At 41.5% G+C, this 13,720-nt stretch overlaps 1 protein-coding gene across 1 annotated transcript; it reads left to right on the top strand.

Annotated features, from left to right (window-relative positions):
• On the top strand, nt 1–9,585 carry katnal1 (katanin p60 subunit A-like 1). Its single transcript, XM_076274254.1, has 11 exons — nt 1–61; nt 797–968; nt 1,135–1,295; nt 1,539–1,698; nt 1,837–1,961; nt 4,075–4,180; nt 4,573–4,731; nt 4,829–4,955; nt 5,379–5,513; nt 7,428–7,554; nt 8,942–9,585. Exons 2-11 carry the CDS (start codon nt 804–806, stop codon nt 9,138–9,140), a joined length of 1,464 nt encoding a protein of 487 aa, XP_076130369.1. The 5' UTR covers nt 1–61; nt 797–803; the 3' UTR covers nt 9,141–9,585.
• Nucleotides 9,586–13,720: the final 4,135 nt, after the last annotated feature.

Raw genomic sequence — 13,720 nt, 5'->3', positions numbered from 1 at the left:
ATGGTAACAACACCACGCAAAGGAGGACAGAGAAGTAAATTAATAGTCTCGCTGAGATAAGGTGAGTATATAGCCATGAACGGAAACGTAATGTCGTTTTTCTTAACTTCGGCTAATACATACCATTATTTTTCGCGTTTCATGCCAGTAAATAGATGTTTTTAGGCTTGCGTCAATTCAGTTTTGTTGTCTGTGTGGCCTAGCTAAATCGCAACGGTGGTGTGTATTTTGGCATGAGCTCGATGGGTATTGTTGTTCCTTGTAATGATCTTCACCGATAGAGGGCATAGTCTATTGGTCTATGTTGAACTACAAGTACGGGTGTTTGAATTGCGCTTACTGTTAGCTAGATATGGGTTTGTAATTTATGAATGAATTGTCAGGTAAACACCACCACCACTCATATTCCACATGTGCTCCAGCCAGCCCACCTTTTAAGTCATTTTAATCTGTCACGTTAATGATAGCCTAACGTTACTTATAAGCACTTCGTTGCACGCCTATTTGTTAAATGTAGCCTGCACGTTAGCGTTACCCTTCATTTTGCATTGAGCTAATTTAATTAGCACTGTGTGTATGCCTAAGATGGTTTAACGTTAGCAGCTAGCAGGAATGGACAGATTTATTGTGTGAAATACGATAAGTTAACTTAACATAGGCCTAACGTTAGTTGAATATCGCTTGCTGGTTACCGTCAGAGACAACGTTTACTCGACTGCTCTAGTATCCGTCTGTTAAAGCCTCAATATGGTAGCCAGTCCTGTAGTATTTTAATGTAAAGATTTTTTCTTCATAGTCAAGCCATGGCGGAGTTAGCAGAGATATATGACAACGCTAAAAAGGGTCGAGAGTACGCTCTTCTCGGGAACTATGATTCGTCCATGGTCTACTATCAAGGTGTGATGCAGCAAATCGAGAAATACTGTCAGTCTCAGAGAGATCCATCACTCAAGGCCAAATGGCAGCAGGTGGGACAGCCCATAAAACAAGTTTTATGAAATATTGATGTGTTTGTTTATTTATTTTTGAATTACCCATGTCAATAATTTGAGAAATGCTGGAATGTAGTCATTGTCTGGTATGCAATAAGATAAATTAAAGACCAAATACCTACAGCCTGCTCTTTAAATTTAGGTACGCTTGGAATTAGAAGAGGAATACAAGTATGTGAGGAGTATTGTCAACACTTTGGAAAGTTTTAAGGTGGACAAGCCAGTAGACTGCTCTAACTTCCTGCCAGAGGAAGCCCCTCAGGATCCTGCAGTATGGCCGCCCCCTACCCCGGCAGAACACAGGTAAAATACCTCATAGTCACCTGATAGACACAACCCCTTCTAGCTTTTGCTGAACGAGTCAAATACAACACAGTTGCCAGCCAGGCTAATACTAATGGCAGACAAAAGACTGCTGGTTTGTTTAGCAGTGGTACCAGATCAGTGGCCAGTGAAATACGGATGCAAGTCTTGTGAGCACACACTTCACAGCTTGGTACCTAATACCAATAAATGGCCTGTGGTTTGCTTCTCTTTTATTCCCAGAGCACCAAGTCAGGTGAAGCGTCCCAATAGTGGAGCAAAGCCTCAGAAAAAAGACTCCCCAGCAATGCAGCACAAGGGTCCAGTGGTCAGGGGGCAAGTGAACCCCAAAACAGACAAATCACCCCGCAATGGACGAGGCACAAAGGCCAAAGATGAAAAGGTAATGCAATCTAACATCTTCAAGGCTTATATTGTTAAGGAACCCCAAGAGAACATAATCCATATCTCAAAGTAGAGTTGGTAGACATCTATAAGATGGTCACCTTTGTGTATCTTTTTTTACTGTTGATTCTTTCAGGGGAAAAAGAGTGGCCAAGAAGGTGGTGAAGGAGAGTTGAAGAAGTTTGATGGTACAGGCTATGACAGTGACTTGGTGGATGCCCTTGAAAGGGACATTATTTCAAGGAATCCTAATATCAGCTGGTAATTGATGCTCTCCACTTTATACTTTTCTATGTGTTCCCACCACAAACAATACATTTCATCATTTGCCTCTGCAGTCCTCACAATATGTGGGAGCAATATCACTACAAAATTAGAGTTCTGTGTAAACTAGGTTGCATGCCGCAAGATAAAAAGAGCCATGTCTAATCTCAACATCACATCAAATGTAAGCACTGCTTTATGGTTACACCCATAGTGCCCGGCACCCTCAGTACTAACAATATATTGTACTACTGCCATGCCATGACCAATACTACTTGCTTTCCTTCACTGACACGGCTACTACAAAAATATTCTTATACCAAGAGGAAGGCACCCAAGATATTGAAACAACATGAGCAATAGAAAAGTTAAAAAGCAATACAATGTATAAATGGTAAATGAAAAAAAACTGATTAACCTGCACAATATCATACGTAGCCTACTGTACATCTTAGTTTCATGTGAGATTTTATTGTTTATTTTTGTGTGGGTGTTATTATTATGACAATCATTTGCAAATTGGCCAAATCAGCCTTTGTTGGTGCAATTTAGTAGCCTGGTTGAAACCAGACTCATTCACTTTGTAAAACGTTTGAAAAATGTTTCTGACACTAGCATCATGACCTGCTTAAACTTGAGGTCACCGAGTATGGTTGGTACAGAAAAACCTGAAAACAATCGGTTCTACCTAGCTCGAGTTGCTGCTGCCAGGCAGCTACAGTGCTACACTCTGGGGGCATGAAATGGGGGCTCTTGAACATGCCCCCAGAGTGTAGCCCTGTAGCTGCCTGGCAGCTCTAGCTGTTGGCTGCAGCAACTCGAGCTAGGTAAAACCGATTGTTTTAGTTTTTTTTCCGTACGAGAGCACTCGGTGACCTCAAGAAACAGAGATCTATGTGAAAAATCGCCTGAATTCTCCTTTAACTTTTAAATCATTGGTCCAGGCTAACCAATCACATTGGTTAGGGATTCCTAACGTTACTTCCTACTTTGCCTAAACTTTAGAAACTGACAAAAACAGCAGTCAAGATACAATGTATGTAGGCCTACCTGTCTTGTACATAAATTTACACATTCTTCCGACTGCAATTTTTGATGTTTGCAGGCGTTGTTACTACCGTATACCACAGCCACTTTCGATTTCAAAACTATAGCATCCTTCCTTCTCATCACTAATTGGCCTGACCTTTTTGGGGTTTGATGGAAACGTTAGTGTATTATGGTGTTCCAGACTAGTATCTCCCTGAAAGGAGATCTAGGTGGGCGTGGCTAACAATTTAGGCCTAATTATTTCCAAATGTCAAAAAAAGACCTTTCAGTTATATTCGCCATTGTTTATTTGACCATACTGTACAAAATCACTGATTGGTTGAGAAGGCATGATATGATAACCATAGTAATGACCCATAACATTCCATACCTTCTTATTCCTAGTAGGTCCCACATACTATTATCTTGAGTTGCAGGAATGGACATCATGCCAAATGTTACTTGTTGTTTTATGCTCCCAACGTCGTCTTCCAGGCAGCGCTGCATGGAACGCACTAGGGTTAAGCAAGGGATAGTGTTAGGGTTAAGGTTAGGGTTAGGTGCCTTGAAGTCGACGGTCGCAGCGCTGCCTTGAAGTCGATGGTGGGGGCTTAAAACACCATCGAGCATGGCAAATGCCCTTCTCCTACCCCACCAACTGTGCAGTAAGACTTTTGCTGTTGTGTTGGGGCTTTGGGTGGGGTAATTGCTTGATGAAAATTGAGGCCCATTATTTTTATCATAGTGGAATAATAAATTGCAGCGAGCACTACAGCATCATAAATAATCATGACTTATCTCCTCTTGTGTGTCTGCCGCTCGTCTGTCTTTAATTGCATAAATTGTGAGAGTGTCGGATTAGTGGTCTGTTGGAGTGCGGAGGGACAGATGCCCAAGAGGTGAGGTGCTGGGGATGACTCATGACGACTGGGAGTCACACAATCTGTCGTGTGATTTTTCGCTTGTCTTTTTTTTTTCTCTCTCGCTTCCCCTCTCTCTCTCTCTCTCTCTCTCTCTCTCTCATGGTTTCTTTTTTCTCTCACTCTCTCTCTCTTGGTCGCTCCCTCTCTTTCTTCTGCAGGGATGACATAGCCGATCTGGAGGATGCCAAGAAGCTGCTGAGAGAGGCAGTGGTGTTGCCCATGTGGATGCCAGATTTCTTCAAGGGCATTCGGCGGCCTTGGAAGGTCATTGCCTTGTCACAACATACCCACTAGATATTCACACATTTGTGCACATTGATCATGCAGATGACATCATGGAAGCAATATTCACATATCACCAGCACTACCGTTTCAAACCAGTGGATGGCACTATTATGTAGTCCAATTGGTGAAGCTCATATGATGTGTGATATAATGCTCTAATTTCTCATGACCTGATGTACAAAGAAGATATTCCAGTCTGTTCTTGCAATACGCAAAGTATTTGTCTCGCTAAGAAATAATTTTTGTTGTATAATAATGGTTCAGTCAATACCATGATTTTCAGTCTTGCAATCCCTGACATATGGTGCTGTGATCAGATTGTGAACAGCATGGTGTGTGTGCGTGTGTGTGTGTGTGTGTTTGTGCTGCAGGGAGTGTTGATGGTCGGCCCTCCTGGCACAGGGAAGACTATGCTTGCCAAAGCTGTTGCCACAGAGTGTGGCACCACGTTCTTCAACATCTCCCCCTCCACCCTCACCTCCAAGTATCGGGGCGAGTCAGAGAAACTGGTGCGACTGCTCTTTGACATGGTGAGTCTGTGTGAACGCCTCTAAGAATAATAAAAAAATGTAACATATGGGTAGATTCTGAAACCTTTAAAATCTTTTCTGGAACCTTTAAAATCAGGCAAGGTTCTACGCTCCCAGTACAATCTTCATTGACGAGATCGACTCGATTTGCGGGAGACGGGGAACATCGGATGAACATGAGGCGAGTCGCCGAGTGAAGTCGGAGCTCCTGGTGCAGATGGACGGTGAGCCAGACAGAGGAAGTAAAAGCGCTAATCAGAGGAAGTGAAATCGCTAATCAGAGAAACTGCTTTATACTGCTCACTGCTCACAGTTACTTCAGACCAATTCCACAATTTCACTTCTTCTCCTAAAATTGTTACCAGCTTTACCTTTATCTCAAGTCATCATCAAGTCTCCGTCAGTATAAAAATGTGTATCACATTTAGGAAACACATTTAGGGTTCCCCAACTACACTTGACACTTCACCATAACATGTCCATCCTCACGCTTTAACCCCTCTTATGTTCTTCCTCACGTTTTTGGCATCTCTATAATAAAGCATAACCTGAACTGTCCAATCTAGATTTTAGTATGAACTTTAGCCAGTCTTGGTTCAAAAGAATGACACTGTATAATGAAAAGATCTCACTGCTCTCTTGCACAGGGGTTGGTGGGGCAGTGGAGAATGACGATCCCTCTAAGATGGTGATGGTGCTGGCTGCCACCAATTTCCCCTGGGACATCGATGAGGCACTGAGACGCCGCCTGGAGAAGAGAATCTACATTCCTCTGCCCACAGGTCTGTGCCCCTTCACAAATCCCAAGACGACTCCATTACTGCTCTATTAGCCTAAATCTAAATTACAAAGCTGTAACTGCTCTTTAGCATTGTCTACACACACAAAACTTTACTGGTCTGATCTTTGTAGTGGTTCCTCCTTTTACAAGCATTAAAATATCCATCTGCCATCTGAGCCATGCATGCGCCAGTGTTCCTATCCGGTATTCTCTCTCGCCAAAATGTAGCCTATATTTGGGCCCCTTCCTGACAAGCTTTGTCTACAGCCTCAAAACGGATATTTGTAGTGATTCCTCATTGCATTGATATACACTCATTATCCATCAGGTTTTCAGATAGGAAGCAGTATGCGCTGTGCTTGCCACAGTCTTCTGCAGAAAAGAGTAGTCACTACCGCAGTCAAAGTTCAACATTGTTTGTGGTTTGCGTGAGGGTTAGCTGATGATTGCATGCAGGTTGGGGTCATTCATCATACCTGGCATTAGAGATGTGAAGATATAGATCGGATAGATCATATCTTTCTGCCCAGGTGTGAACAGGGTCACAGAGAATCAAACAAATTTATCCAACATCCAACAGGTTGGAGATGAAGTTCTAGTGATTGCGAGATTAATCTGTTGAAAGGTCACCCATATCACAAACTGTTGTTGTCTGACAAAGCATCAAGGGAGACTGTTCCTTTTCTGAGCTTTCACATCATGTTGCTATGGTGTCGTGTGCTCTGGTTCTCTCTCCAAGGCCGACATGGTTGTGCTAGCATTTCTGAACAGAAGTGAGAAAGTAACTATAGGCAACGCTCCAACCCAGAAGGAGAAAGGCACCAACAGTTTGGCAAATGACCGTTACTTCTGGAAAGAAAAAGCATGCTATTGCCTCATTGTTACTAAAGGCAGCAGTTCACACATGCTAAACTTTTTCATGTGATGACAGTAAGGAGGCTGTCAAAAACTAGCCTGCTTTCACTACAACGGTTAGGAATTCCAACATTCTCAAGAATAATTACATTAGATATCTGCATTTCTTAAGAGTAATCATATTACTTTCAAAATGCCCAGGATGCATTATTTGGCTCTGAGTAACTGAGATGGGTTTGTAACTTTTCAAAACGGAATTTTAATTAGGTTTTGTTTAATTAAAGGGACACCAGGCAACGTTTTCGTGTTAATTACTCATCTTCGTAAGTCGGTATATGGTTAAATGATTACAGGGCGAATGAAGACTCTCTTGCCCGCCCCTACTGCCTGTAGGAAGAATATCCCGCTTGCAAGTTTGTGTATCGTACCCGCCGACCGAAGCAGGATCAGTTTACATCCTGCATCCACAGCACAGAGGCAGGCTAACAAAACGCTAGCGATTGTTGCAAACGTGTGTATAATGGCAGAGCTGGCGAAGAAGCACTGAAAACCCCTGACGGAAGATGCAAAGAAAAGGAAAAGAGCTTCAGACTGAGCGAGGGGGAGTTTTGTAGAGAAAAAGCATCAGGCTTGCCTGGTGTCCCTTTATAAGCATAAAGAGACATTTCTTATTCAGTTTGCCTTTAAATAGTTCAGTTTATACTTAAATAAATAAATAGTTTATAAATACATTTATAAATCAACCAAACTTTAACCAGAGACCAGCTAAAGTACAATGCCACCAATCTTTTTATCTCTACTGGTATCTCCCATTTGGTATTGCAGAATACCACTTATAACAATACCACACATGGCCATAATGTGGCATGAATGTTCACACACACCAAGCATGGACAGCACAACACATAGTCTTCACACACACAGTAGTAATGTATTCAGCCATGACACATCCCCCTCACCCTCACCACCCCTCGTGTAGTGGCTCGTGACTGCGTGCTGATGACACATTGCGGGGGCTGTGTGTGGGCGCCTGTGACTATGGTCTGGTGTGTTCCTCCAGCGAAGGGCCGTGCCGAACTGCTGCGCATCAGCCTGAGGGAGGTGGAGGTGGCGCCCGATGTCGATCTGGCCCTCATCGCTGAGAAGATCGAAGGCTACTCCGGAGCAGACATCACCAACGTCTGCAGGTCAGTGAGTCAGTCAGTCCCCCTGAAGTACAACATGTAATAGACCTTTTGATCAAAAAACGGAAAAATGTCATGGATGTGTAAACCCAGTTCCGTTGTATGCTTTGTTGATGGAGAAATGGCAGCTAAAGTTAGACTTTTACTGCGAGCCTGGTTACCCTACCATAGTACCGATGTCACACAATCCAGCAAAATATTCCTTGCTCACCGCTATTTTTGTACAAGAAATATAGAGCAAGAAGAATAGAAATCTGTTAGAGAAACATGGATAATTGTTATGAAAACTGCCAGCTCACATATATTATCTGCCACTATGGTAACCGGAAGTTCCGCTTCACTGCATTGAAACCAACCACATAACCAGTTCGATGTGTTCCGATTGGATGATTAAAGTTGTCAAGAAACTTGGTTGGTGTAAGAGTGAATGTATTGTGTATATGTGAGCAACTTACACGTTACCCATCTTGCACTGGATCATCTTCCTGAAACTCAATATTCTGATCACAAGAAGTCTGGGCAAAATACTCAGCACCAGTCAGAGGCTACATTCATTGTTTTGTATTTTTATGATGCCATCACATCACCAATACTGGTTTTACCAAAAATATGTGGCTGTATTTTTAAACTATAAAAAATACTCACCTGTAAAGTATTTTGATACAAAATATGAAGCCATTTTCTTCAACCCAATAAAATACAAATGACAAAATACTCTTTTGTATCTGAAATACATATTTTAAATACATATCATAAATATTGCCCATCCCTGATTAGACATAATTAGACATATAGACAAAAATATAAGGATTGAATAGACCGGTCCCGTTTTACTTTTTTTTTCCCCGTTGTGCTTTTGTCTTCCTCTGCTTTGTGAAGCTGGACAGGATGTGTTTATGTACTGCCTGTCCTTCAATTCTGGTGTATTTCCAGTGAAACGCCTAAGTTTGTGATTGTTTTTCTGCACAGTGATTTTGTCAGATGGCTTCCTGCCATTGCCATTCCTGATTCCACAAACATGCCTTTGATTATTACGTAACTGTGTGTGTGAGTATTGGGTGGGTTCACAGGACTCTGTCATGCTTTACTGAAAAAGCAATCAATGCAACAGTGTGCTTGTGAAAGCTTTATAGAGGATAAAACAATAAAGCAGCTGTCCTTTAGTAACCCAATAGCCAAAGACAATACACACATTTCTCAACAGCCAACATTGTTAATGTACATTCCACCTACTCAACATAATTCTAAATGAGCGCTAAGCTCTCAATGATTCCTCGAGTTTAAATAAATCAAATCAAATTTTGGATGCCTTTGATATAAAGTAGTACAGATCTTTTGTCAGCCATGATAAGTCTCTAACAGGAGCTGCTGTGTGTGTCCGACTCCTCAGGGATGCGGCCATGATGGCCATGCGGCGTCGGATCCAGGGTTTGAGCCCCGAGGAGATTCGCGCGCTCCCCAAGGATGAACTCCAGATGCCCGTCACCATGGAGGACTTTGAGCTCACGCTCAAGAAGATCTCCAAGTCTGTCTCCTCCGCCGACTTGGAGAAGTACGAGTCCTGGATGTCAGAGTTCGGATCTGTGTAGTGGAGGAGGAGGAAGAAGAAAGGAAAGAGGAGTGGGTATGAAGAACAGAGGGTGGGACACCACTGGATGACCTAATCATTCCTGAGCCCTGTCGTCTAGCGTTACCAGGGCGAATACTTGAAACTGTTTAGTGTTCAGAAATGCTGTAGACTGGTGTTTTAGAAGGACACTTGAGAAACGGATCCTGTGTTTTAGGTCTTGTTTTTTTTATGTTGAAAGTGGTGCAAACTCATATTGGTGTGCACCCTTTTACTTAAAATGCACTAGTGCTGGTATTGCACTGACTTGAAATAGTCTGATAGGCTGTGAGAATGTGTGATGTTGAAGAGAATGTGTGTGTGCCCTGTCTGTCATGGTTACCAATTTGCAGCGTGTCATTTTCACTTAAAGAATCTGCTTTGGTAAGTGTGTGTGTGTGTGTGTTGTACAGGGGAAAAGTGCTGGTATGGAAATGTTAAGGTACAGTACAATTTTACAAAAACTGTCATTAAAATGTTCATCTTGATAATCAAAGTGTTTCTGTCTCATTTTTCTAGGTGGGGTGCTTTTAAAACTTTAAAATTTCTTTGTCTTTTTTTACCTGGTTATCATTAAGTGTTGAGGTCTCATGCCTTAGTAATGCTAATGAGTAATTGCTGGATTTTTTCAGTTCCTTTCTTAAAATTGCTGACCCGGGCAACTAGAAGTATACACCTGCAGTGGGGTGAAAAAGTGTTTGCCCCCTTCCTGATTTCTTACTTTTTTTGTCACACTTAAATGTTTCAGATCAAACACATTTAAATATTAGTCAAAGATACACAAGTAAACACAAAACGCAGTTTTTAAATGAAGGTTGTTATTGTTAAGGGAAAACAAAATCCAAACCTACATGGCCCTGTGTGAAAGTGATTGCCCCCTGAACCTAATAACTGGTTGGGCCACCCTTAGCAGCAACAACTGCAATCAAGCATTTGCGATAACTTTCAAATTTCAATTTGCAATTCAATTCAATTTCACTTATAGAGCGCCAAAACATTAATGTAATTCAGCCACATTGGAGGGTTTTTGAACATAAACTGCCTTTTTAAAGTCATGTCACAGCATCTCAATAGGATTCAGGTCAGGACTTTGACTAGGCCACTCCAAAGCAGAATTCATGGTTCCATTTATCACAGCAAGTCCTCCATGGGCCCGTTGCACAAAACTAGGATAAGGGATTAAGCCGGGATATCTTGGTCATCCTGGCTCCATTTATCCGTGATCTGGTTGCACAAAAGCGGGATGGGGGCAGTAGGATATGTTATGGTATAAGTTACCATGGAGATTTATTCAGTGGAGCTAGCCTGCTCCAGACCAGGCTACGTTCCAGGATCTATTTAATCTCATCCCTTATCTCAGTCAGCAGTCACCACAAACGGAAACCAATAGTTATTCCACTGCCCACTACACAGTATCACATATAACTAGACCCACTGCCATTATTTAAACGTTTGTGATCATTAATTTCAATAATTTTGGATAAATTATGATTTTTAGATGATGCAATCATTAGATAATTTACAGTTTCCCATAGACTATAAGGCTATATATAAAATGAAGGAATATTAGGGCCACAGAGAAAAAAAATCCAAATTCCTCTGCCACTGCAAGACATATTTAACTTAAATTTAAAGCACACATATTAACTAATTTAACACATATTGGTCCCTCACCAGCCGACCACAGTCATCATCAGGGAAGATTGTTTTGCTTTATCACTGTGGCGGTGTTGCCTTTCTTTTTAATTATGTCTTTTACATACTCGCCATTCCCGACCTGTCATGCGACAATGTGACGTCACGGGAGCGCCGTAACCATTTATACTCGCGCGTGGTGGTCGCGACACTGGTTGGAATATTCTCCTAAACAGAGGTATTGCTGTTGTGAAAAGGCTATCGCTACCTACTTTACACCGTAGAAGCAGCAATGAAGCAGCAATGAAGCCGCTCTACTTGCCAACTTGCCATGGTAAATCTGTGGTGGCGGGGTCTATTTGAGGGAGCCGTGAGCGCGCACTTATCCAGGATCGGTTTTACCTGGCTTGATGAATCCGTGTCTGCTCATCCTGGCTTGGTCTTTGTGCAACCAATTAAGCCTGGACGCTCTTGTTTTGGATTCATTGACCTCAACTCAGTCACTTATCCTGGATTTCTTGATCCTACTTTTGTGCAACGGGCCTCAGGTCCTGAAGCAGCAAAACAGCTCCAGACCATCACACTACCACCACCATATTTTACTGTTGGTAGGCCTATGACTTTTTCTGAAATGCGGTGTTACTTTTACGCCAGATGTAATCGGACATACATCTTCCACAAAGTTAAACTTTTGTCTCGTCAGTCCACCGTATTTTCCCAAAAGTCTTGGGGATCATCAAGATGTTTTCTGGCAAAAATGAGACGAGCCTTAATGTTCTTTTTACTCAGCAGTGGTTTTCGTCTTAAAACTCTGCCATGCAGGCCATTTTTGCACAGTCTCTTTTTTATGGTAAAGTCATGAACACTGAACTTAGCTGAGGCAAGTGAGGCATGCAGTTCTTTAGATATTTGTCTTTTGGGACCTCTTGGATGAGTCGTCGCTGCGCTCTTGGGGTAATTTTGGTCAGCCGGCCACTCCTGGGAAGGTTCACCACTGTTTCATGTTTTAGCCATTTGTGGATAATGACTCTCACTGTAGTTCGCTGGAGTCCCAAAGCTTTATAAATGGCTTTATAACCTTTTCCAGACTGATAGATCGCAATTACTTTCTTTCTCATTTGTTCCTGAATTTCTTTGGCTCACAGCATGATGTCTAGCTTTTGAGGATCTTTTTGTCTGCTACACTTTGTAAGGCAGGTCCTATTTAAGTGATTTCTTGATTGAGAACAGGTGTGGCAGTAATCAGGCCTGGGTGTGGCTAGAGAAATTGAACTCAGGTGTGATAAACCACAGTTATGTGTTTAGAGGGGGGGGCAAACATTTTTTCACACACACAGGGCCATGTAGGTTTGGATTTTTTCCCCCTTAATAATAAAAACCTTCATTCAATAACTGCATTTTGTGTTTATTTGTGTTATCTTTGTTGTATATTTAGATTTGTTTGATGATCTGAAACATTTAGGTGACAAACATGCAAAAAACAATAATAAAGAAATCAGGAAGGGGGCAAACACTTTTTCACACCACTGTATGTCAAGTGATGCGTGTCTGTGTGGATGGTTTAATTTCATTTAGCATAAGATTTAACCTTTTATGTCTGGGTACTTCTTAATGTGACCGGACTTGAACTTGACCCTAAAATTACATTAGGCATTTTTCATCACAGTATGACCAGGCGCAATGACATGAACAATGAGTCTATTTAACAGCTATTTTGAGGCTTTGAAAATCTCTTTTCATGTTTAAATAATCAGTCCTTTGAATAAATGTTGCCTGAAGTAGGATTCAAAATAGCTGATTAAAGCACACAGAAATACTCTCATAGTTTCCCGGGGTGAAAAGAGCATATTTGTCTGTTAGGAACACAGAACCCCCCCCATAAGCAAATGCCTTGGCCTCAAAGGCAAAGTACTACAAAGACAGATTCTCTCTCACTTAGAAAAAGTAGAATCGATGTGAAAGAATCAGAACTGGGACCCAACTAGGGTAACTGGCAACACAATTGGGTATAAAAGTCAAAGATCACCACTCATCCATCAAGGTGCAGGATTGATGGGCAACTTATAAAGGATAGAAGAAGAATCTACACTCCAGTCTATGCAGATTTGAGTAAAAACTTCTTTTGCACAGACTGGAGTTTGCAGATTTTTCTTCTATCCTTTAACACGATTGAGTATGAAAAAGAGCATCCCAGAGAGGCAGGGTCTCTTAGAAGTAATATAAAAATAATAATAATAATAAGCTTTATTTGTAAAGCACCTTTCATACACATACAGTAATGCAGCTCAAAGTGCTTTACAGTTGGAGTGTAACACAATAATAGAGAAGAGTCAGTCATTATCAATCATTCCTCTTCGTTACTGTGGCCGTTTATGATCCAATCAGGAACATATAAAAAATATGGATAAGAACATGTAACACGATAATAGAGAAGAATAAGTCATTCCTCTTCGTTGCTGTGGCCGTTTATGATCCAATCAGCAACATATCAGAAATACTTTTATATATTTATATACAATTATATAGGCTTTGCTAACAAATGCTTAGGCCCGTTGATGCGGACTTTAAGCAGTTAGCCTTAGTATGATCTTAGTATGTGTTGTGATTGTATGACTTTACATACAGATGTTTAAGAAACACAATGACCGGCAGCCTTAACCCTTAAAAGCTCAGAGATATATGAAGGTGCTATGCCATTCAGAGCTTTGTAAGTAATTAACATAACCTTAAAATCAGTTCTATAGGAAACAGGGAGCCAGTGCAATTCAGCTAACACGGGTGATGTGTTCTCTCTTCTGGGTCTTAGTTAAAAGTCTAGCAGCAGAGTTCTGTATGAGTTCCAATTTAAAAGATGTAGGGGTATTCATCACTCTGTGTAACAATGTAATGTAAAACAATGTACAACCCCAAATCAGAAAAAGTTGGGAC

The sequence above is a fragment of the Alosa pseudoharengus genome, unplaced genomic scaffold (assembly GCF_046254945.1).
Source record: "Alosa pseudoharengus isolate Yale_2024_CS ecotype anadromous, Long Island Sound unplaced genomic scaffold, YU_APseudo_1.1 YU_APseudo_1.1_scf_8, whole genome shotgun sequence".
NCBI classification, from domain to species: domain Eukaryota; kingdom Metazoa; phylum Chordata; class Actinopteri; order Clupeiformes; family Clupeidae; genus Alosa; species Alosa pseudoharengus.
This window is presented reverse-complemented; position numbering and strand designations above follow the sequence as displayed.

Bases quoted from the DNA above. Each gene is read 5' to 3' on its own strand.
- katnal1 (XM_076274254.1), top strand. From the start codon at position 804: ATGGCGGAGTTAGCAGAGATATATGACAACGCTAAAAAGGGTCGAGAG. The intron at 1,699-1,836 runs GTAATGCAATCT...TGATTCTTTCAG, and splicing joins CAAAGGCCAAAGATGAAAAG to GGGAAAAAGAGTGGCCAAGA. The intron at 4,181-4,572 runs GTCATTGCCTTG...TTTGTGCTGCAG, and splicing joins GCATTCGGCGGCCTTGGAAG to GGAGTGTTGATGGTCGGCCC.